We start from the raw sequence: 23,639 nt of genomic DNA, 5'->3' as shown, positions 1-23,639 counted from the left end.
TCCTCTCTCTCTCCATAATCCATCTTTTTCTCTCACTTAAAATGAAATAATTTTACATCTTTAAAATGGTATACACTTTTCTCTCTGTCTCTTTTTATATATATATAGAAGAATGTTATATTTATAAATTTTTTGTTTACAAACTATATTATTACACTATGTCTTATCGGTAAGACATTATTGAGTTAATTATTACCGATCAGACATAGTGTAATTTGTAAATTTTTTTTTTTAATATAACCTTATTAATATATATGGGGTTTACACTTCTTATGTGACATAAGATGAGAATTTTTGCAACACACACAAACTCAGGTGCGTCCCATTGAAAAATGTTAAATAAAAAAATTAAAAATATTCACACGCAAAACGATGTGAGTGTAGCATAAGAAGGCTCTTCTTATATTACATAAGAAGTATAAATCCCTATATATATATATATATATATATATATATATATATATATATATATAAAAGCTTTCTAAAAATAGAAATAAATAAAAATATATCTATTCTTCTGCACCACTCCAGACTTCTCTGGTGATTTCTGTCAATAATATTGAGTACGATTGAAGTGACTGCTCATGCACGAGGAAAATGCGCTCATAATTTCTGATATTTTTTGAGTACTCTCTCTGCCCACTAGCATTATTGTTCTACCTTTCGCCACGTCGTTTTTGTCACGATTTTCAACTTTATGGTACACTTTTTTTCTTTTAGTAAAAACTTTATGGTACACTTTGCCTTGTCCTGATGCATGAACAGAAGAAGGAGGTCATTATTTTCAATTTTCTTATCAGTAAGCCCACTAACATTATTGTAGAACACTGTTTAAAATTTTAGCCCGGCGATTGATCAAGCTGAAATCAAGGGTTACGGGATAATGGACATCATGTATTTTTATGTTTGTGTAAGAAATAAAAAGAAAAATGTCTCTCATGCAGTAAGAGAAAGAATTTTTTCCTACACATACATCGAAATGCGTATCTTCTCTTTTCTTTTTTTCTTTTCTATTTATTGTGGTGGGACCCACAATGCCTTTGAGTCTACCACATGAGAGAAGATACCTCATACTACATAAGAAAATACAAACCCAAAATAAAATTATCTTTTATAAAAAGAGAAATATTAATTCCCCTTGTTCCAAAAGCAGAATAATGACATTTTTATGTATTTTTAGAAAAATAATATTCACCACAGATATTAATAATCGAGCCACACCAATTTAAAACAAACATTAACTTAAATAAAATCGAGTTCAGTTAATTCATTAATTTAAGATGTAATTGAAACTGAAACCGATTTGATTTCTACCCCTGCCACGGGTTGAGTGCTTCACCGTGCCTATTTGCAAAGTAATTCTTGGTTATTCATAATTTTATCAGCTGTTTAGCGTGATATATAAAATTTGATATTATAAGCTTATACAACAGTATTCCTTTATATATTAAAATGATGTATAACTTAATTAGTCCTAAGAGGATAGGATAAGGCCTGATAAGGAGTTGATGTATTAACTAATGCAATTCTCAAGAATTAATATATTATTTTAATATTAGTATATTAAAATAAAAATAAATTTTCAATATATAATTTTTTTAAATATTGGAGGTTTTTTTTTTATAAAAATTAATATTTTTTGAACACACTGATCAATATATTTATATAAAAAATAATATCATCTGATATATTTAGAAGAATTATGTAAATTCATTATTAAAAAATATTTTTCACAGAAATAATTATTTTTAACCTATCTAGTATCACACAGTGTATTATCAAACATTGAATGATATTTTATTATACAATATCATTCCAAATACTGGATAGTATTAAAATTTAATCAGCTCTATTACAATCATGCCTTATACTATCAAATCTTATACTACCAAACCTTATCTTGTACTATATACCAAACATGCCCTTACATCATTATTTAATATACATAACATTGCGTATGTCTTGTTAAAAATGCACATATCTAGTACATGTCAAATAATAAGTTGAATGGCTAAATGGAAATGAAATAAAAAACCAACCATGTTCACACAATCACTATCCTAGAGCATAGATGACTATATATATCATATTTGAAAAACACATTCATAGATAACATGAAAACACTTGAGATCAAAGAAATTTTAAAATCAAATTAACTCGTATTAAATTTTATTTTATTTTTCTTTTCCCTTAATTCCAGCATATTAAATTATGAAATCAACTAATGATAATTTCATTCAATATAAATTCACACCATAATCATTTCAATGAAATGGATCAAACACCATTTTGTTTACAAGAGAAGAGGGAGAAAATGAGAGGGATAGGTGCCTAGTCGAAATTTTTTAGTATTTATGGAAATAAGGTACTAATTTTCGAAAGAACAGGGTTCATGTCTTCTGTATTTTATATAAATGCACCACTCTTATGCTCTTTTAAAAGTTAAGAAAAGAGAGAGAATTAATTCATAAATAAAAAAATTAACGTGTTCATTATCACGGGACCATGCACCTTGATACATTAGGCAAAGTCATTATAAAAAAAGACAAACACGGAACCTTAATAATGGCTCCTCAGATCCGCACAAAAAAAATTCTCTTGGGATTTATTTTCAGCATTGCTGAGAGGGTGTACTGCTCTTGAAAATTGGAAGTTGGCATTTGTGTGATCCAGAAACTATGACGATGAAAAGGTTGAGAACAAGCAATTTCATTTTGCATGGAACTTGCTGTTCACAGATTCATAACTTGGCACATTTATAACTGTCATAAAAAAAATAAAAAAAAATAAAGAAATGATGCTTCGTTAATCAATGGTCAAGGCTAGCATTATCAGTAGAGAAAATACTTTAAAGGGAAAAAATTTATTAATTACCATCCCCATATGATGCCATAGTCAAAGGTGAGGAAATGATCTTCTGAGCAATTTTAGTGATATCGTTTAAAGTGATTTCATCCACATCCTTCAAGAACTGCTCCACAGGCTTCCTGAGATGGGTGACAAATTCTTATATTAGAATTTACAAACAAAGAATTACGCTTCCATTCAAGAGTTAAAAGTATTAAGTAACAAACCAGCAAGCTTTAAAACAGTCTACTGCTTGTGAATAGAATATTCACAAATCTCAACTTGATTATGTTTATTGTCATATATTCCATACATCACATTAGATAGATATCATATTCATAGAATACGATTCACTTTCAAAATGCCTTGGTGGTGAAATGATAGACACGCGAGACTCAAAATCTCGTGCTACAGAGCGTGGAGGTTCGAGTCCTCTTCAAGGTATAATATTGAGATCCGTTATTGAATTGGAATAAGTTCGGCAGCGGATCACGAAATCTTTGTGTACTGCTTGTGAATAGAATATTCACAAATCTCAACTTGATTATGTTTACTAAGGGGTTAAGGGTAGGTAGGGGGCTCCTTGTCCCTATGGGATCAGGCATTTCACTAGTGTGCTGACTGGTAATATTGGAGGTAACCTATCCTTACTGTATCATCTTACCCACCAAAAAAAAAAGGAAAGAAAAGAAACAACAGGATGCAAGTCAAAAGAAAAATCTTAAGATTTTTGAGATAGGTTTTTTTACCTTTCTCCGTAAGTCAAAATCTGCCTTCCTATATCTTCTGAAGCAATCATCTGCAAAAATGATGATTTTTAACCATACAAGAATCATATGAAATCTAACCAATCACATATTTCCCCTTTAGAACAGAAGATAAAATAGAAAGAGAATGGAAGCCCACAAGAGGACAGAAGCATGCAATGATACATAATTCCATACTTTTAAGAGCTCGGGTGAGGAAGGAGACAGTTGCTAAGCTAGACATGAAAAATTTTGTGTTTGAAGTGGACACGTTCGGGAAAAAGGGGTTTTTTTTTTTTGGGGGGGGGAGGGGGGGACAAATAGAGTTTGTAAAAGTTGGTACCCCTGAAAGGAGGAGTAAACAAGGAAGTCTAAATGAAAGAGAACGTTCACGGTATTAAAACACCATAGTTTATGTAATAAAAAAGTTGAGGGCATACTCTAGATTCCAGATTCATTAGAACTGCAGACTTGGTGGACTTTTTGGCACGGTCAAGCTGTACCTGTGAAACTGTCATTGCAAGCAGCGCTAGTTTAATTTGGCAGAAATGAAGATTCTCGCTAATATACAGCAGAAACAAAAGAGAGATGCAAATAAAACCTTGTCCAGGCGATGCAATTGCTAATAGTTCTTTGGCTGCTATATCCACAGCTTTTGGCACAAAATCAGGGCTCTATATCCACAAATTAGAAAATGTGTCAACCTCAGCTAAACATAGTAAACAGGGAGTATTAGAAGTGGGAATTTTTTTTGATAGAAAATGAAAACTTCTGAGAGAAAAGAAGGAAAATACAGGTAAAAGGATAAGAAATTCCCCTAAACAGAAAGGGCAAATGCATACTATATAGAGGGTAAGAAAAGAAATACAGCAAAGCTCCCCAATTCCCATTCAAGTCTGGAAAGGAAACTCCCTTGTACAGTCCCATGATAATATTACAAAATACAGCACAGCTTAAGCAAAGGGGAAAAAGAAAAGGAAGCAGAAGATAGGATAACTAGTTTGTTTAATGATGACAATCATGATTCATTTGTAACAATTGAAAGGTCATTAACAAGCTATATAGAATCCTCAAACTAGCTATACAGTCCGATCAATGTTCTCCTAGACATACTAACCCAGCCTTTCAAAGAACAAAATATGCAAAAAAGGGAAAAGGAAGAGAAAAAAAAAAAAGCAAACCCATTTCTATATTAAAAAAGAAAAATACTATCCATGTAAATGAATGCCCAGAAACTACAAAAAGTATTCCTTACAGTGCTTGCATAAATGCCAAACAGTCCAGTACTATTGAAGATACTGTTGAATGCAGAAAAAGATTGAATCTGTTGATATTCATTCAACACACGAAGATCTGGATTCAATTGTACATGCAAAACAAGTTAAAATATTGGAGAAGGTATATTAATACAAGGACAGAAGAAAGTGAAGTAGATATCAGACAGATAAGTAAAAAGACAACTCTTCTCAAATGGAAAACTTGATAAAACAAAATGGCAAGGATAAAGCACTTTATTTACCACCAAACTAAACTGTACACAGGAAGATATAGGGTAAAACTTACATAGCCTTGAGTGCATCCCTTTACCGGGGCCCCCTGCTGAGAATGACCCACCTCCTCCCATAAGCATCTGCATGACTCAGAATTATCACTTCCATTCAACCATTTCTTTCCTCCTTTTTTGTGGAACAGAAGAAAAGATGCAAAAACTAAAGGAACAATATCTATTGAAATCAGAGAGAATAGAAATACAAAATGGGTACCTGTAGAACAGTCAAAACTACAGCATCTTTCTCTTTTTGCCAACCACCGGGCACTTCAAAAGCAATAGCAACATGTGTACCCTGCCTTTGCAACATATCTTAGCAGGTAAATAATAACAATATATGTTTTTTTGAAGGGAGTACATGAAAAGAGAGATACAAACAAAAGTTTGTATTGTATAAAAACTTATACGCACCCCTGATTCACCTTGACGGCGAAAATCACCCCCAACATAGACAGATTTAGGTTCTTCGGGACGGGGAACACTTGGTAGATCAGAGAGAAGTGGCTCAGCAACAGATAGAAGTTCTTCATGCTCAACCCCAGATGCTGCAAGTACCATTCTAGGTGCTGTGTAATTCTCCTGATTTTTCACATCCAACAACAATTAGATTCTCAAATAGATTGCAAGAAAAAAAGCAGAAAGACAAAAGTTTAACTGTTGCATAAATTAATACCAGTTGTATTCATGGAGTATCAGAAAGGATAACAGATCTTACAGCAACAAATTGCTCTAAATTAGGGCCATCCAATCTGTTCAGTGCTGATTCAGGAGCCAAAAGAGGATAAGCCAATGCACCAGAATAACCAGCCGAGTGAATTGCTTCCAAAAGCAAACCCTGGGGATTGTTTGAGAGTTCTCCAAGCTCTGCTTTCACCTTTCGAAGCTGTACCAATAGATGGTTCAACAAGTTTAGAAGGACTGCGATAACAGCTATCAACAAAGAATACTATACTGCCCAAATGGCATGCTTTTATCAGAACTCATGTATTTCTTTTAGGATCCAATTGCAAGGTATGAGATTCTGAGATAGGGTTTATATGGTCTCGAGATCTCCCCTCACAATGGCTAGCTTTTATGGTGTGGTTCTCTCAAGGTTCATATCAAATGGTATCAAAGCCTTCCAACAACCTGCATTGGCATCGGGGCTGCAGAGCTTGGTGGAATGTTATGATCCAATTGAAAGGTATGGACTTGAGTCCCATACTCCTATATCGGAAGTATGAGATTCTGATGTGGGGTTTATATGGCCTTGGGTCCCAACACAATGGCTAGCTTTTATGCTTTTGTGGCATGGTTCTCCCAGAGTTTGTATCAGCTTCTCAGTACACAAAAGAAAAAATGAAAATAGACATAATGCTTAAAGGAAGTCTGAGCTAAGAATATTTAATCTCACACTCAGCATATGAGTTGTGCTATAGTTAGAAGGCTAAAATATGTATCTAAAGAAAAATAAGGAATAGCTTTTTCTCCCTTTCATTTAATTAGTTGCAGGTTACTAAAGTGTTGCCATACATATAAGAAAGGAATATCCTGTACAAAGAGACACCATTCGTGTTTCATTTTCTCATAATTTTTTTAATAACAACCAGGCATTACCCTACTAGACGAGGCCCATAACTTTTTTTCTCTAAAAAAAGAAGTCATGTAATTGTTTTATCCATCCTACTGCAGACCATAAAAAAGATAAAAGACCTGCCTATTAGCTGCAGAAAATGATGTATGAGCATGCTAACTTAAGAATTAGAAGATCAGTCCTTGGGAAAAGAGAATCTTAAAAAATAAATACCTCTTCATTGACCTCCCATTCCAAGAAGGCTGGGTTTCTTACACAATCAACCAGTAATTCAACCATTTGTGGAACATAGGTCTTCAAAGCATCAAATGTGTAGCCCATCTGCTCCCGGGAGGCTGAGGCTCCTATATTGCCACCAATTGCTTCAACTTCCCTTATAATTCGAAAGTGACTACGGTTTGTTGTGCTCTTGAAAGCCATTCGTTCTAGCAAGTGTGAAGCGCCGCTTGACAATGGCGTCTCATAGATGGAACCACAATCAAGATATAACCCAATTGAGGCTGCAGGGTTCTAATTAACAACCAAAATGAAAATAAAAAAATAAAACTAATCAATATGCTAGCTAAACACCTCAAAAGCACTATTAAATCTTACATAGCATTGTCATTTAACATATCAACCCAAAGAAAACTAGAAACATGCACGTACTGTTGAGGTCTCTGATGCTATTTTGAGTCCATTGGGAAGAGTTGTGATCTTGGTCTTGCTAGGTTCAACATAATCTGGTAATGGATCTGGGAGAGCAATACCACCAAGTGGTTTGTCCAGAGGAGGAAGAGAACTAGAACTCTCCCCAGTAAGCCAGCTAAACAAACCACCAGAGGAAGTCCTTGAGGCTACAGCAGTTGAAGTCGCAAACCTAGTGGCTCCCAAGTTGCCTCCATGACCCTAATCACATAGTTTAATCACACAACATGACACTAACAGAAACATTCAACACAAAATGAATATTCCATTCCATCAATTACCGCTTTGTCAGAAAAGCACCACAACGAGCTAAAATTCTCGTCCACCCTCAATAATATATATATATATATATATATATATATATATATATATATATATATATATATATATATATATAAAATGAAAATCCAAGAGGAATAAAAATATTAATTTGTAACATGAAAAACAATCTAGGTATCATCATAACCGGTTACATAGGATTTTATTTCATGTAATGAATCATAAAAGAAGCAAAAGTAACAGGTTCAACATCCAACCCCACCAATCTGATTTCCTAGAAAACCAATAAAAAAGAAATTTTTACCGATCAAAATAGAGTTTTGTTATCTGGGTAGGTTCCGAAAATTGAAAAAAAAAAAAAAAAAAAAAAAACCTTCTGGTCCTAAACATTAACAATAACAAAAATAATAATAATAGAGTTGAGATGAAAAAGGGGGATTGTTAGTGGTAGTGACCTTGAGATTCCTCCTGAATGATGAAGCTGCTGCTCTGTACATGACGAGTGATGAGGAGAATGAATCCCTAAATCAAAATCAAGTACTTCGATGAACTTGTTTTCTTCTGAGACTGCAAAGAAGCCTATGAAGCAGGGCAACACACAGAGAGAGAAACAGATTCATTTGGAAATGGTCAAAAATATTTATTTTAATCTCCAAGCCCAAAAAAGTTTGGGCTGGATCCACTTGGGCCTATAGAATTCTACAGAGTATAAGTTGGGCCTCACATGGCCCCACATTTGATAAATTATAATATTGAAAACTCGCATATATTAGTGCAATTTTTTATTATTATTAAAATAAGGGTAAAACAAGAATTATGTTACAGGAAAACACTAACATTTCCTGTTGACACATAAAATCGATGGACCCACATGATTTTTATTAAAAAAGAAAAGAAAAAGAAAGCACGAAGATTATGTATCAGCATGAAAAACTTTTGCTTTTCCTATTACAGAACCAAGTTTAACCCAAATAATGTTGTCAAATGGTGGCTAAAGAGTAAAGAGCGACAATGAATTTAGATTTGTACAAAGATACTTTTTAACGAATAAAATATAAAAATTGTAATTTTCTTATGGGAATGTAGAAGAGCGTTATCATATTTATTATCTATTATGCATGTCAGAAAAATATTTGTGCAGTTACTGCAGATAAATTATTTGTATTCACTTCCAATACGACGTCGTTTTGAGATTGAAAAATTAAAAAATTATAATTATAAAGACTATACTAACTCTGAAATAAATTAAATTACAAAAATATCATAATTTTCGTCTCAAAATAATGCCATGTTGGGGTTACTACAAACAATTTATCTACAATGATTACAGAAAAAGCAAACCCTATGCATATATTCATATCTTATGAAATTATAAACCATTAATTTTCTTCTCAACAATTATGATTCTTTACTTAGTAGGATCAAAAGACATTGATATAAAAGGTATTAGATTTAATTCTTATAAGTGATTCTCTAGCAATAAGTTATTTATATTTTTCTCTCTACTCACGTGTTGTGAGAAATCTAATAATGTCAATATCAACCTTGAACAAGCAGTGCATTAGAAATTAACTCTTAAAAATTATAAGAATTGAAAGGGCACTCTCATACCCTTGATAGTTCCCATTATCATAATTTTAATGAAACAATCACAAATAGTTTTCAATACAAAATTTATAAAATGGAAAATGAAACATGACTCATGAAGTACAAGCATAACTTTATATGTCACACTTACATATGTCATTAAACATCGAGCATTCTCTCGTGTGTTCCAACCGACACACTTATACATATGTAAGTATGTCACAATTACATATGTCATTACTATTACGCGACCTTGTATCCAAAATCAGCTTCTGGTTCCACAGAATCCAACACCACCATCATCACCATGGTTGATTCCAAGATCATCACTGGAGTTGCTGGCTATGTCCTTGAAGATGTTCCTCACCTATCTGACTACATCCCCAATCTCCCTGTAACCTCCATATCCCTCATGCACAGTAACATGCACAGTGAAATTACTTTGTCAACTTTTAATTTAAGCCTAAAGTAGCTTTATACATATGAGTTCACATATGTCTTTGATTGCTTACAAACATATACTGATTCTTTCTTTCTTTCTTTCTTTTTTCCTTCTGGGACATCATGCAGACATATCCTAATCCATTGCAAGACAATCCTTCCTATTCAGTTGTCAAGTATGTTACTTACAGCTCTGTATTAACATTAAACTTTTATTCTTTAGGTTATTATACTGTTCTTATGTTATCACTTTGGGGATTGTTAAGGTAACTCAATCTGATGATAAAGTTGATTATTGGTTTTATGTTTTCACCAGGCAGTACTTTGTTAACGTGGATGATACTGTTGCACAACAGGCAAGTAGTTTTTTGTTTTTTGTTTTGTTATGATTTATTTTATTCCTCTCTGTTTCAGTTTTCTTGAATCGTTGATTCAAGTTTCTTTCTTTGTATAGATAGTTATACATAAGAATAGCCCAAGAGGGACCCATTTTCGCCGTGCTGGGCCTCGTCAAAAGGTTGGTTTCTTTGTTTTCATTTTTCTTTTCAAACTAAAGCATTGGGGTGACAATAATGATTGAATGTTTTCCAGGTATATTTTGAGTCAGAGGATGTGTATGCTTGTATTGTCACATGTGGGGGTCTATGTCCTGGTGTAAATACATTGATCAGAGAAATAGTTTGCGGCTTATACTATATGTATGGGGTGCACAAAGTCCTTGGAATAGAGGTATCTTTTATGTACCACTTAGTAATCACTTCATGTGCCTTCTTTGTTTCTAAGTATTTGTAATTTTTTTTATGAGCATTAGATTTTTGGTAAAACATAATAGTACAGTGTTCTTTTTTTTCCCCTTCAATTGTATGCAGGGTGGATATAGAGGTTTTTATTGTCAAAATACAATTCCATTAACACCAAAGGTTGTCAATGACATCCATAAACGTGGTGGAACTATCCTTGGAACATCAAGAGGAGGCTATGACACCTCAAAGATTGTTGATAGCATTCAAGATCGGGGAATTAATCAGGTTTACATAGTTGGAGGAGATGGAACTCAGAGAGGGGCTTCTGTGATTTTTGAGGTGATTAATTTATGACGTTGTTCAAGTCATGTTATGCAGTTTGCATAAATTTGAATTTTGTTATGTCTGCAATTCCTGATTAGCTTGATGAGAACATGTTTTAAATGTGTTTCTTGAAATAATAATCGTTTATAGTTAAAGCTATAGTGATAAGGTTTAGTTATTTACACACAGGAAATTGGAAGGCGTGGCTTGAAAGTTTCAGTGGTGGGAATTCCAAAAGCTGTTGATAATGATATCCCAGTAAGCATGCTTGAATTGTACATTTGAAGTCCTGCACTTAGAAGCTATTTTTCCCAGAAGAAAATAGATTTGTTTAAAGAGTTACCTAGTTAATCCCATGCTGTACCTGAATTAGGTTATTGATAAGTCATTTGGTTTCGACACGGCTGTTGAAGAGGCACAACGAGCTATAAATGCAGCACATGTGGAAGCAGAAAGCATTGAGAATGGAATTGGTGTTGTCAAGTTAATGGGTCGTTTTAGTGGTAAGTATCATTAATTCTTGTGGTAATTTACAAGTTTAGCCTGATTGTATCAATATAGAGTCAAAGATCTGAAAGATTACTTGCAAGCTGCTTTGATGCTTGATTATATTCAGAAAATCCCTGTTCACAATTCTTTCTCAATTTCTTTTTTGTAGTTATTCTATTGTCATCTTTGGTCATTTTCATACCAAATCATGAGACACATCCTTCCCAGACATATTTGGTGACTGAAAGGTCTGGCTTTAGTTATTTCAGGGCCATCCACATTGACAAACACTTATCCTTTAGTGATCTTGCCAGATTGTTCCTTCATGATTTGCAACATCTTCCTTCTAGAATATCAGTAATTGTTCTATTTTGGTTCATAGAAGTAACATCAGATCTTTGGTCTACATGATGGGTAGCATTATCTTTTCTCCTATACCACCTTCCATGATAAAAACAAGCTCACACTATAGAGGAACCTTATCCAAGCAATATTCAATTACAAGCGTTATCAATGGAATCAGCTAACACTGAATCATTTCTTGATCTTAGCATTCCTCTTTCTGTAAAGATTAATAGTTTTTATAGTCACCTGACATGACCTAACCATGCAGGATTTATACCCTTGTATGCAACTCTTGCCAGCAGAGATGTGGACTGTTGCTTAATTCCAGAGTCACCCTTTTACCTTGAGGGTCCAGGTGGACTTTTTGAGTTCATTAAGAAAAGACTCAAAGAAAATGGGCACATGGTTATAGTCATAACTGAAGGTGCAGGTCAGGAGCTTATTTCAGAAAGCCTATCTGCTATGAATAACCAGGATTCTTCTGGCAACAAGTTACTTCAAGATGTTGGTCTGTGGTTATCCCAGAAGATTAAGGTATAAACCCCTGAATAATACTCCTGAAGTATGTATTTTCTATTGAGCATTATTTTTCTTGCATTATAATTAACAATTTTGAAGTCTAGTACTTCCAAGAATCTGAAGAAAAAACATATGTAACATGATCAAATTTAGAATTCATTGTATATATTCAAGATAGCTACATAGATATATAAAATTATTTGTAAGATATTCTTATTTCACAGCATCATTAGTAATCTCACTTGCTTTAACATCATTTGAACTATGAATTTTCTCTCAAATTACATCCAAGCAATTGGCCTATTATCCTAATCACAAGATTTCCATGATGCAGAATTTTCTTTTTCGTTTCTCCAAGTAACAAATTTATTTATTTATTTCTGTTGTAGGACCACTTTGCAAAACATCAAAAAATGGCTATAAATCTGAAGTACATTGGTGCGACTTCTTCTATTTACTGGTACAAATGATAGTATATTACTTGAATAAACAAAATTTTCTAACCAAAAGAAAATTCTGCTGTTGGCAGATCCTACCTACATGATCCGTGCTGTTCCAAGTATTGCTTCTGATAATGTGTATTGCACTCTCCTTGCTCATAGTGCTGTTCATGGTGCAATGGCTGGATACACAGGCTTCACAGTTGGCCCGGTCAATGGCAGACATGCTTATATTCCATTTTATGTAAGTTATTGTGATTTCTAGCAAATCTGTTTGCTTTGGTTATCTTTGAAAAATATGTAAAAGGAGGTTAAAAAAAAAAAAAAAACCGGAGAGTTTTTAAAATAGGGGTCAAACTGAAGATAATTATGCTTAAGCATCAGTTTGGTATAGTGTTAAAAATTGAAAAAATGATGGTTCAATTTTATTGGTAAAATTGTATTGAAAATTGATCAATGAAATTTTCATCTCCATCTTTATCTCCATACCAAACTGGTGATTAAAAAAACATAAAGTTGATATTAACAATTAACCATATAAGTTGCAATTTGATTCTCCATTTATTTTGTGGTTGATCATGATAATTATTATGATATTTGACGCATTTTTTTTGGCAATCCTTTTATATTATCCTTTTAAAAAATTTAATAATCTTGCAGCTATTTTTAGTTCACTGTGAATTGAACTTTTTGGTATTGTGCAGCGGATAAATGAGACACAGAAGAAGGTTGTCATAACTGATCGCATGTGGGCAAGGTTACTATCTTCGACCAATCAGCCTAGCTTCTGGAATCCTAAAGATATCATTGGAGAAAGTAAAGAAAGAACTCAACACCAAAAACCAGATGGGGAGATTCATACTGTTATCTCTTAATGTGTCATTCCTACTGCACCCTTTAAGAAGTGTTGTCTTGAGTTTTATGTTGTGATATGTTTTACTTTGGCTTACTCGCCAAAAAAATCCAAAAAAAACCACTCGTTTATTGTTGAATGATGAGTTCAGTTAATAATGTTTGTCAATATATGCGCGTAATGGTGTGTAGTTGGTACTTAGAACCTGATATAATAGTTGTACCATTGTACTTTTTGCAGAAAAATTAAAAGCACAATTACTTGCTACGTAAGGCTATACATAAAATTTGAGTTACATTTTACATTACATAAATTAAAAGCCTAATATGAGAGATCTATACAAGCATAACACAAATGCTTTTAGTGTGATCAATCACTATCTTCTTTTCATTATGTTGGGAAATACTGTGTTGATGACGTCTTTCAGATTCCTGCAACCAACAACTTTCATCCTCTCTAAACCTTCAGTCCCTAAAGCCTTTTCAGCTGCCTTCGGCACTATGCACATTCTGTAACCCAATTTCGCCACTGTGTATACCCTTTTCTCTATTCTAGGAACCTGTATCATAACATAAATAGGAACGCCGAATTAAATAATAAATAAAACAAGCAGTACCTTATATTATGAATTCATGGATACAAGCAACGTGCAGTTCTTGAAAAGCACAATAAAAAGTATAGGTTTTGAAGTACAATTTGTTTAGCACAGGCAAATTTTAAAGCTAAGATCCCCGAAATCAAAGAATATGATTCAATCAGCTGGGTGCTACTTGCTTCGATGAAATCAACCTCAGTCAACCTCTAATGAATATTTTGATGATGAAGCAGCCAAACACATTGGTTTTTTAAGAACTATAGCTGACCAGATAATGCAAGCCCACCAGAGAGTTCAATCCTACGGTCAAATGACAAATCTCACAAACGAAAGCTTTCATCTCATGGCATATGATGTTCTAAAGAACCAATTCAACCCAAAAGTTTCAGCTGTTGAGTGAGGCTACATTAATGGTTTTTATATATCTCTAACATGCCCCCTCACACGATAGCTCACTGGGTTTTGAAGGGTGGATAATGTACATACCCACCTACATATGTAAAAAACTCCACTAGACTTAATTAATTAGTAACTAAATGGGGGACAGTAAAGATCGAACCGTGACACCAAAGCTCTAATACTATGTAAAGAACCAATTCAGCCCAAAAACTTAAGCTGATGAATGAGGCTACATTAATGATTTTTATGTATCTCTAACACATGCAAAACTTTTATCATTAAGCCCTTCAATATTGTATTATTCGGCACACCATTATGCTACTGAAGACTCTAGATTGGCCTATAGATATCAATAGCAATATTAACATTATAAAGAATATGCTCAACATGCGAATCTCACCACCAAGACCAATTTCACCAATGAATGCAATGTCATTTGGAATAGGTAGCTCCAAGCAACTGGGGAAAAGGAAAAGACAAGACAACAGAGGTAACAAATGAAGTAATAAAGATTAAAATTCAGAATAGTATATTTGGAACATAAGGGAGAAAAAAAGCACATCTGCAATAATCATGGTTTATTTAATATAAATTTTCTGTAAAATTTATTTCCACAAACAAGGTGCATGAAATGGTTAACAAGACCCTCCCAATTCTCACATGACATTGATCATTGTCCGATCAACAATATTTTATATCATTTTTTAAAAAAAAATTGAAACTCAAACCTGCTGCAAATTGCAGCTGCTATTGCAAGATCTCCAGCAGTCTCAGTCACTGTCAATCCACTAACAACCTTCAAAAACACGGCCTGTTGACCAAAGGCAAGACAAGGAAATAGAATATAATCAATACAAATATCAACAAGAAATATCCGCTGGTTAAATTATAAAGCACCAATCCGACGATGGACTTTATAACTGGTTAAATAGTAAGGTGATGTGATGGACAATTGTTTAAATGACTAGCTAATTCACACAAAGTTTTGCTGGAAAACTCCATATGATCATGCAAAAGTCAAATAGAGAAGCCATATGTGAATTTTGTTATTTGTGTTTTTTTTTTTTTTGAAAAAGGATTTTTTTATTTGTTTGTTGTCAATCTAATTCACTGAAATTATCCATGTCATTGCACTTCTATATTCTCGAAGGGAAGATGCACAGTGCACTCATACCACCTCCCCACAGATTGTGAAGTTAAAGTAGGCCCCTAGATCATTGAGTTTATGTCATTCTTGCAACAGTAATAAGAGATCAATGAACTAAGTCTGTGAAAAGACTTGCATACTTGTTGACATTGCCATGTTTGATATTATTTTTCTTTTGTTATGTTCCTACTTTTTCGATTTATTATTTATTCAGAGGATTTAATTCTGTGAACATATCAATATTGACATAGTATCTGTATTATGATAAAATAGAACACTGGACCACTCAATAGAGTGAAGGAACAACAAACTCAAAAGGATATATCACATTTACTAATCAGCTTACATGTTCTTGGAGTCGAAGACCAGCTTGCTTTATAAGAACCTGCAGTTCAAGGAACGGAAAGATGATCAGGGAACAACTTTACACCTTTCATTTCAATGAAGGGTAAAGCAATACCCCTTCAAGCATCCTATTCTTTCATTTTCCCATTAAGAAGAAAGAGAGGATTAAAAGATGAGCATATGACATGAAAGCAGGGATAAGACTGTTAATAAAATCTTTGAAAATAACTCACATATATGATCATATCAGCTCTACTTGCTTGGATCCCATTAACTTGCCTTGAACCTGTTGAACCAGAAAGACAAAGTGCCTGCAAAATACAATTGGAAAATAACCTAAATAATTCTTTTGAAGGATGTCAGAGTAGAACAAGTCAGAAAGGATGCTGAAAATATTGCAATAGCGTGTTCCAAGTTTCTTTCTACGTTGACACAAGAAACTAATGAGCACTACAAACTGAAAACCTCAGTAAGTACATCAGAAGACTTCAGTAAGAGCTGATCTGGATTTTCTCCAAAGTATACATTGTAAATATTTATACATTCGATTTCTTCTAAACAAAAAAAGTAAAACATTTTTTCATTGCTTCATTTGATTTTGGAAGAAATAATAAAGAGAAATAAGATGACTACAGGACACACAAAGATGGCGATTGAGAAAGTGTAATTGGAGATTTCCAATATAGATACATAATCACATTGTGATTAGCACTTAGGATTCAACCCAATAAAAGTTCCAACAGAAGGTACTAAGGTGATAATTAGAGAATGTTGAAACACCTCAATGCGTACTATATTTGATCCAAAATCCAGAGACTGCAAGCAAGTAGTGTATTTATTGGCACTTATAGTGTTCTGTAAGCATCATCATTTCTTATAATAGCTTGCAACTTGCAAGATATCACAATTAATGACAAGGGTGATGGACAGATGGTGGTTAAGTTTCTCAACAGAACTATCGAATATAGTAGGATATCCATATCAGGCTTGACAACTTAAAATATTTGATACGTTGAAAGTACAGAAGAGAATTACCTGAATTTCGATAAGGAATGTTCGGGACCCATCCATTATTACAGCAACAGCTAGTCCAGCTAAAATTTCGGAGTCTAGGTGTTGCTCACTGAGAAACATTTCACTGGCATTTGAAACAGCCTGAAGTCCTGAATGTGACATCTCAAAAACTCCAAGCTGACCATATAGATCAAAGACAACAAAGATCAGACATAAAGTTTCCCCTGATCATAATAATTATACAGGAAACAAAATATAAGCCCAAGCCAAATAACTCATAAATTGACATAATAATACAGAAAGAAGCCACTTATTTACGTCGTAAACTTGAGAGATGAAAAATGCATGACTCCTTACAATAGAATAAGTTTCATTCCTTCACACAGCAGATCATACGATATATATCAACATGCCTCAGTTCTACAATAGTACCAACTTATTGCCAGATGTGAGATTGAGTAGAAAAGTTAATATCACCCATCTAGACAACTAACAGGCTACTTTTAGAACATTCACGGCAAATTTGTAAATATGGAAGGTTTTAATAACATGCCACATTTCGTCCATGCATGCATTTTTTAAACTCAATGCAGCTCCACTTGTTAAGAACCTTGAGATCACCACCCCAAAAGTTAGTTCTAAGGGTGGAGTGTCCAAAGCCTTATAAACTCCACATTAGTTACACATACAACCAATGTGGGACTATATATCTCAACACGCCCCCTCACACGAGAGCCCATTGGGCTAGAAACGTGGATATTCCACAGGCCTAATTTTTTGTTTACCTTTTTGTGCTTTTATTTTAATTCCACTTTAAAGTGAGGCGGTGAGGATCGAACTTGTGACCTTATAGTCACTCAATGTCTGATACCATTTAAAGAACCTTGGGATACACCACCCCAACAGCTAGCTCTTGGGGTGGTGTATCCCAAAGTTTTTTACATTGTATCAGAGCCTCACCGTCCCCCACATTAAAAGTGGAATTAAAATAAAAAACACAAAAAGGCAAACCAAAAATTGGGTCTGTGCAATTTCCACGCTTCTAGCCTAAAGGGCTCTTGCGTGAGGGGGCGTGTTGAGATATATAGTCCCACATTGATTGTGTGGGCAACTAATGTGGCCTTTATAAGGCCTTGGGCACTCTCACCCTTTGAGCTAGCTTTTGGGGTGGTGTATCCCAAGGTTCTTTAAAAGATATTGTAAAAACATGATTTTGAAAAGGGAATAGGAAGAACCATGGCCTGCAATCAAACTAAATTTCAGAATAAAAAAAAAAAATTAAGAGTCAACAACTGTTTCTTTGATACTTGTCATGATCACCAAGAATAGAGCACTTTCTGTAGTCTTATGTTATTATTATTCAACTTCATACCATCCTCTTCTTTACTAATTGTTGTGACTTTTTGTTCTTATTCTCTCCTAATACTAAGCTACCAGAAAATGATGTAGATTTGGCAAATACACACCAGGTCTACCCAATGTACAAACTCAAAATGAGATCTTTCTCCCATTCTCATTCAAAAACTGGTAATAGTGCTCCTCCCCTTGTCAAAACTCAATTATATATGGTGCCATGCTATAATGCATGAAAGACATAGAAGTGAAACTGTCGCAGACCGAATATACAATCCAGTGGGCTGATCTGTTAAACTGGCCCAAAACCCATATCATGATCACACGGGTTGGCACCTGCAAACTCCAAGCATAGCCTGTCTCATGGTACTGTGGCAATGTGTCTCTCGGCATTGAAACAGTGTAGGAGCCTGCACAAAGCCAGGCTTCTCCAATATGGTACCTGCTAAGAGCCACGACTTATGCCTTAGAGGAGAAGCTCACCTGCTCCATAGTACCATCCTTGACCTAAACATATATATTGAATTTTCACCCTAAGGTATGCACCTTCCTTTATGCAAACTCCACCTCACTCATACATTTGGCGGAACAGTGACCAATTTGCCACTGTTCATCATAAAATTTACCAGAATGCCACGCGCACAGTAAAAATTCCCAAACTGACACGCAGGCTAATTCGCTACACAGTGTAGCGAATTAGGCCTGATGATGTGTCACGTCCTCACTAGTCCACGTATTTCGCTACACAGTGTAGCGAAATACGTGATCAAAAGGTCAGCCTGGTCAGTCACCTTTTGGACACGTGTCACATCCCTGTTGGACACATAATTCGCTACCCTGTGTAGCGAATTATGCAGCAGAAGGGTCAGTTCATGTCAACTCTAAGTCAGGTCACGTGTCACTTCCCCACATAATTCGCTGTACTAGGTAGCGAATTATGAGGTTATTTTTGGCATGACTGGTAGCGAAATATGTAATATCTGCCAAGTGTCATCTCCCCACTAATTCGCTAGGAGGTACAGCGAATTATTATACTTAATTTGCTACCCCCTAGCGAATTATGAGCTATAAATTACTCCATTTCGGGTATGAACTACCACTACCAAATTTTTCCTTTTATGTTAAGGTTTACTACTTTTGTGTTGTTGTTGAATCTTAGTTTTTTTTCTATTTTTGTAGGATGAGTGAGGGTAGAAATGATTTAATAGCAACTGTTTGTAGGATGGTGACCTCGCCCATCCTCATATGAAATGTCCGTGTCTCTGGGCGCCATCGCTCGACAAGCGCAGACACAAGTGAATGGTCTATCTGGAATCATAAAAAATATGTGGTCAATCAGCAATAAATATATTATTATCTCAATGCCATATGCCAAAGTTAGGAGATAGTGATACAATAAAAAACTACTAACCTCATGATTGCGCAGGCGCACAACATTTTAAAAGCCAGCCTGCCTCAGCCATGGCTCAATCTCTTCAGGAAAGGCACGGTGATCATGTGTCGCAGCATGTCGCACATTAATCACACGATCCGGGACATTCGGATCCTCACAGATGTTCCACACATGTGTGGATATATGTTTCTCCTGTAAAGTTAGGAGAGTCTTGTCTGAAGGCCCAGGGTCAATCACACTGCGTGGAGACCCAGGACGAGGTGCCTCATCATGCTCCATATCTAAATAAATTAATACAAAACAATTAAATTAATATTCATCAACCAAAAATTCATGAATATTTAGCTAAATAAATAAAATTAATAAAAGCACAATTCAAAGGTTTTTCTCCATTTAAGTTACTGCTTTAACTAAATTAAAATAAATTGATAACCTATCGTGTCTAAGATCAACAGTAACTAACAATAAAATAAGTATTAAAACATAAATAATAAATTAAATTAATTAAACCTACTATTTTATAACTTAATAGATTCACATAATTTCCAACCTAAGGTTTCAAAATTTTCAGAATTAAACAATATTTCTAAATTATTAACGTTTATAAATTAATAAAAAAATTTAATTATGTAGACCTAACCATTCATTTATGCGTAAAATAAATTAACACATTTATTAACCTAATGGCTCAAATACCAACATTAAATAATATTAACACATTTTACTAGCCTAAGGTTTTAAAACTCTAAACCCAAAATCTAAATTTATAAATTATTAACGTTTATATATTTTGTGCAAAATTTTTAATTATGTAGACCTAATCATTCATTCATGCGTAAAATAAATTCACACATTTATTAACCTAACGTTTCAAATACCAACATTAAATAATATTCACAAAATATTACAGCATAAATAAAATTTTTTATTTATATTAGCCTAAGCATTATAGCATGGAATTCATTAACACATTTTACTAGCCTAAGGTATCAAAAACCAAAATTAAATAACATTACACATGTATTAAAGCTTAAATAATAAATTAAATAAATTATACCTAATCATTTATGCATGATTTAAAATTATCACATTTACTAGTCTAAGGTTGGAAATATCAACATTAAATGATATACCACATTCACTAACCTAAAGTTTCAAGTATCAACACTAAATACTATAACATATTTACTAACCTAAAGTTTCAAGCCTAAACACTAAATAATATAACATATTTACTAACCTAAAGTTTCAAGCCTAAACACTAAATAATATAACATATTTACTAATCTATTGTTTAAAGTATAAATATAAGATAATATAACCTATTTATAAAAAAACATAATTAATGAAACAAACATATTATAAAAGCAATAAAACAAATTACTAACCTTGTAGAGAGAGAATGCACTTAGAGAGAGGATGAGAGGAAATGGTGGGGGGAGGGGTGGGGACCGAACGGCTTATATAGGAAAAAATTTGCACCTAATTCGCTTCCCAGGGCAGCGAATTAGTGTCATGCTGCCACGTGTCTGACATGCGCAGGGCAGCAGGTGACCGTTGCCACGTATTTCGCTACACAGTGTAGCGAAATATGGGTGGCTTGACACGTGTCCAAAAGGTGACTGACCGAGTTGACCTTTTGACCACGTATTTCGCTATACTGTGTAGCAAAATACGTGGACCAGTGAGGACGTGACACATCATCAGGCTTATTCGCTACACTGTGTAGCGAATTAGCCTGCGTGGCAGTTTGGGAATTTTTACTGTGCGCGTGGCATTCTGGTAAATTTTATGATGAACAGTGGCAAATTGGTCACTGTTCCACATTTGGCTTGAGCAATGGAGTTCTTGTGAGTAGGGGTGTTAACGGGCCGAGCCGAGCTTTGGTCTTAAAAGGCTAAGGTGATTAAATGTGTCGGCCTTACCTGTTACGAATATAATTATCGACCTGTGACCTGCCTTATTTACAAAAAAATAAAAGCCTAATTTGACCTGTTAGCCTGTTAGAAAAAAATAAGACAATAAAAATTTATCCAAACAGAATATACAATCAACAACACTAGTAAATCCATAAATATTCATAAATTCAATGTATATCGAAACAACATAATATAGAACAAAATAATTCAAGAAGTCTGTTTAACTAATATATAGGCAGCTTGTTGTATGCCCCTTAGCGCACCCTAAATATTGTGAACAAGGTTATGTAAATGTTAAAAGTTCTATTGACCATGCCATGTGTCATAGGAAGTATGATGTTAAAGAAGAATATTTTTTTTTGTCATTCACGCCTCATTGTCTCGGTCTTACATGCATCAAAGGAGGGCACTTGTAGTTATCATTCCTTTCCTTTTCTGCCTAGCCGTAGGAACCATAGACCTTGGTGTATGCTTGTCTAAAAATTTGTGTTTGGGGCTTGGAACACGGCCCTACTCATTGTGGGACTGTTGGGTTTGAATAGAATGATGTTTTCTTTGGCTTGGCATACGTTAAACTTAAGGGGCAGCATGCTGAAAATTGGTTTAGTCATGATTAAATGACATTGGTAGAGTTTTATCAAAATAAAGTATAAGCACCGAGTGATGAACCGAACCTTGGATAAGTAAGAACTTAATTGGACAGCTTGCTTTAGCCCCACTAGTGCACCTTAAAACGTGTAGGGCATTATATGTAAAATGATAAATCATAAGCACCTTGTAACGAGGAAGACTGAATCTGTATGTTTAGGAGACTTTGGATTGTGTCATTGGTTAATAATTAGGAAAGCTGAATCTAAGGCAGAAAATTAATTAACACTTGAAGCATGATAAGTCGATTGAAATCATAGGAGTTGAAAGCATGGGAAATTAGTTTAAAGTCTGGAAATAAATTTCTTGTTAGGAAAATTAAAGTAGTGTAAAAATCATGAAATACTATTTGAATCAAGTCCTGCATGTGATTAACCTTGTTGGCAGCATGCTTTATGTATCTTTAGTGCACTCCAAGCCTTGTAGGTATTGCCATGTAAATGACTACTTGTGGAATCTGGTTGATGTCAAAACCGTGTGGCATGTGTTAGAAATCTGGATCTTTGTAAATGGTTAACGTTTGGTAACATTAACATTAAGTCAGAAAAAGATTAAAGCAATCTAGTTGGTGATTAAGTTAATAATAGAAATATGGGAAATCGACTAGAAACCTAGAATGGGAAGCTTGGAGAGTTCATGTATTTTATTGGAACAATAGATGTGAATTCTGATTGTTGGTACCTATTGCTCAGGTGTGCTAACCTCTAAAAGAGTGGACTGATTGTTGATGATTTGATTAAAAAGGTTAAAGCCTCGAGGTAAGTGTTAGGTGGCATTACCTATTGTGATTATTAGTTAGAGTATAGAATTGTGAATTGTTGCTCACATGTGCCTTGGACTGTATTCTGTTAAATAATATATGTATTCTGCCCATGAATGTGACAAGATGGAAATCCTGCTATGAGAAGTAATTGTTATGTGGCAGCTTGGTATTAAAAATACATGAAAGACATGTTATTATGATGATGATCTAGTCATGCATATATACATCATAATTCATCTGTTTCTTTTGTGTGTGCGAAGCATATCATGGCATACAACATTGTGCATCCAGTTGGAAATCGAAGTATATAATATAAGTAAGCATATGATTGAGCACGCATCATATAGGCATCCCTCCGGTACCAGGGTATGGGACACTTGGCTTTCGTCCACATAGGTCACAGTTGGAATTCACCTTTGAGGGAGCCAATATGGAATCTCCATTGTGTATGTTAGTACGTGCACGACGGTGCTAGGAACATACCTTATGGCGTTATATACGCATCATGATTAGTACCTTGGCGTTATCTACGCATTATGATTACATGTTAGCATCTGTCCGGAAAGATAATATGTTGATGCGACTGTTTTGAAATTTTGTACCTAGTCTAATATTGTTGCAATAATGATTTTGCTATCACA

At 34.3% G+C, this 23,639-nt stretch overlaps 2 protein-coding genes across 4 annotated transcripts; one reads left to right on the top strand and one right to left on the bottom strand.

Moving 5' to 3' along the window:
- Positions 1 to 2,334: 2,334 nt before the first annotated feature.
- LOC133296809 (mitochondrial-processing peptidase subunit alpha-like) lies at positions 2,335 to 8,275 on the bottom strand. The gene is made up of 13 exons (XM_061495863.1): positions 8,137 to 8,275; positions 7,364 to 7,603; positions 6,929 to 7,225; positions 5,858 to 6,025; positions 5,554 to 5,721; positions 5,357 to 5,437; positions 5,157 to 5,223; positions 4,849 to 4,946; positions 4,195 to 4,267; positions 4,034 to 4,104; positions 3,597 to 3,646; positions 2,875 to 2,987; positions 2,335 to 2,762 (listed from the first exon to the last, which is right to left on the bottom strand). The coding sequence occupies exons 1-13, from the start codon at positions 8,176 to 8,178 to the stop codon at positions 2,710 to 2,712; spliced, it is 1,521 nt and encodes a 506-aa protein (XP_061351847.1). The 5' UTR covers positions 8,179 to 8,275; the 3' UTR covers positions 2,335 to 2,709.
- Positions 8,276 to 9,526: 1,251 nt separating this feature from the next.
- LOC133296810 (ATP-dependent 6-phosphofructokinase 3-like) lies at positions 9,527 to 13,640 on the top strand. Of its 3 annotated transcripts, none has more exons than XM_061495864.1 (12): positions 9,527 to 9,662; positions 9,839 to 9,885; positions 10,026 to 10,065; positions 10,164 to 10,226; positions 10,301 to 10,438; positions 10,579 to 10,791; positions 10,966 to 11,034; positions 11,150 to 11,279; positions 11,879 to 12,144; positions 12,519 to 12,567; positions 12,659 to 12,813; positions 13,274 to 13,640. In XM_061495864.1, the coding sequence occupies exons 1-12, from the start codon at positions 9,576 to 9,578 to the stop codon at positions 13,442 to 13,444; spliced, it is 1,428 nt and encodes a 475-aa protein (XP_061351848.1). In that variant the 5' UTR covers positions 9,527 to 9,575; the 3' UTR covers positions 13,445 to 13,640. The 3 variants fall into 3 exon arrangements, with proteins under 3 accessions (XP_061351848.1, XP_061351851.1, XP_061351849.1); XM_061495867.1 differs by having other exon boundaries at positions 12,519 to 12,589; positions 12,732 to 12,813; XM_061495865.1 differs by having other exon boundaries at positions 10,026 to 10,069; positions 10,168 to 10,226.
- The last annotated feature ends 9,999 nt before the right edge of the window (positions 13,641 to 23,639 follow it).

This window comes from Gastrolobium bilobum, unplaced genomic scaffold, assembly GCF_033153095.1.
Source record: "Gastrolobium bilobum isolate Gb01-03AN ecotype WA unplaced genomic scaffold, APGP_CSIRO_Gbil_v1 utg112701, whole genome shotgun sequence".
Taxonomy (NCBI): domain Eukaryota; kingdom Viridiplantae; phylum Streptophyta; class Magnoliopsida; order Fabales; family Fabaceae; genus Gastrolobium; species Gastrolobium bilobum.
Note: the sequence above shows the minus strand (reverse complement) of the source record. Positions and strands in the feature narration are given on the sequence as shown.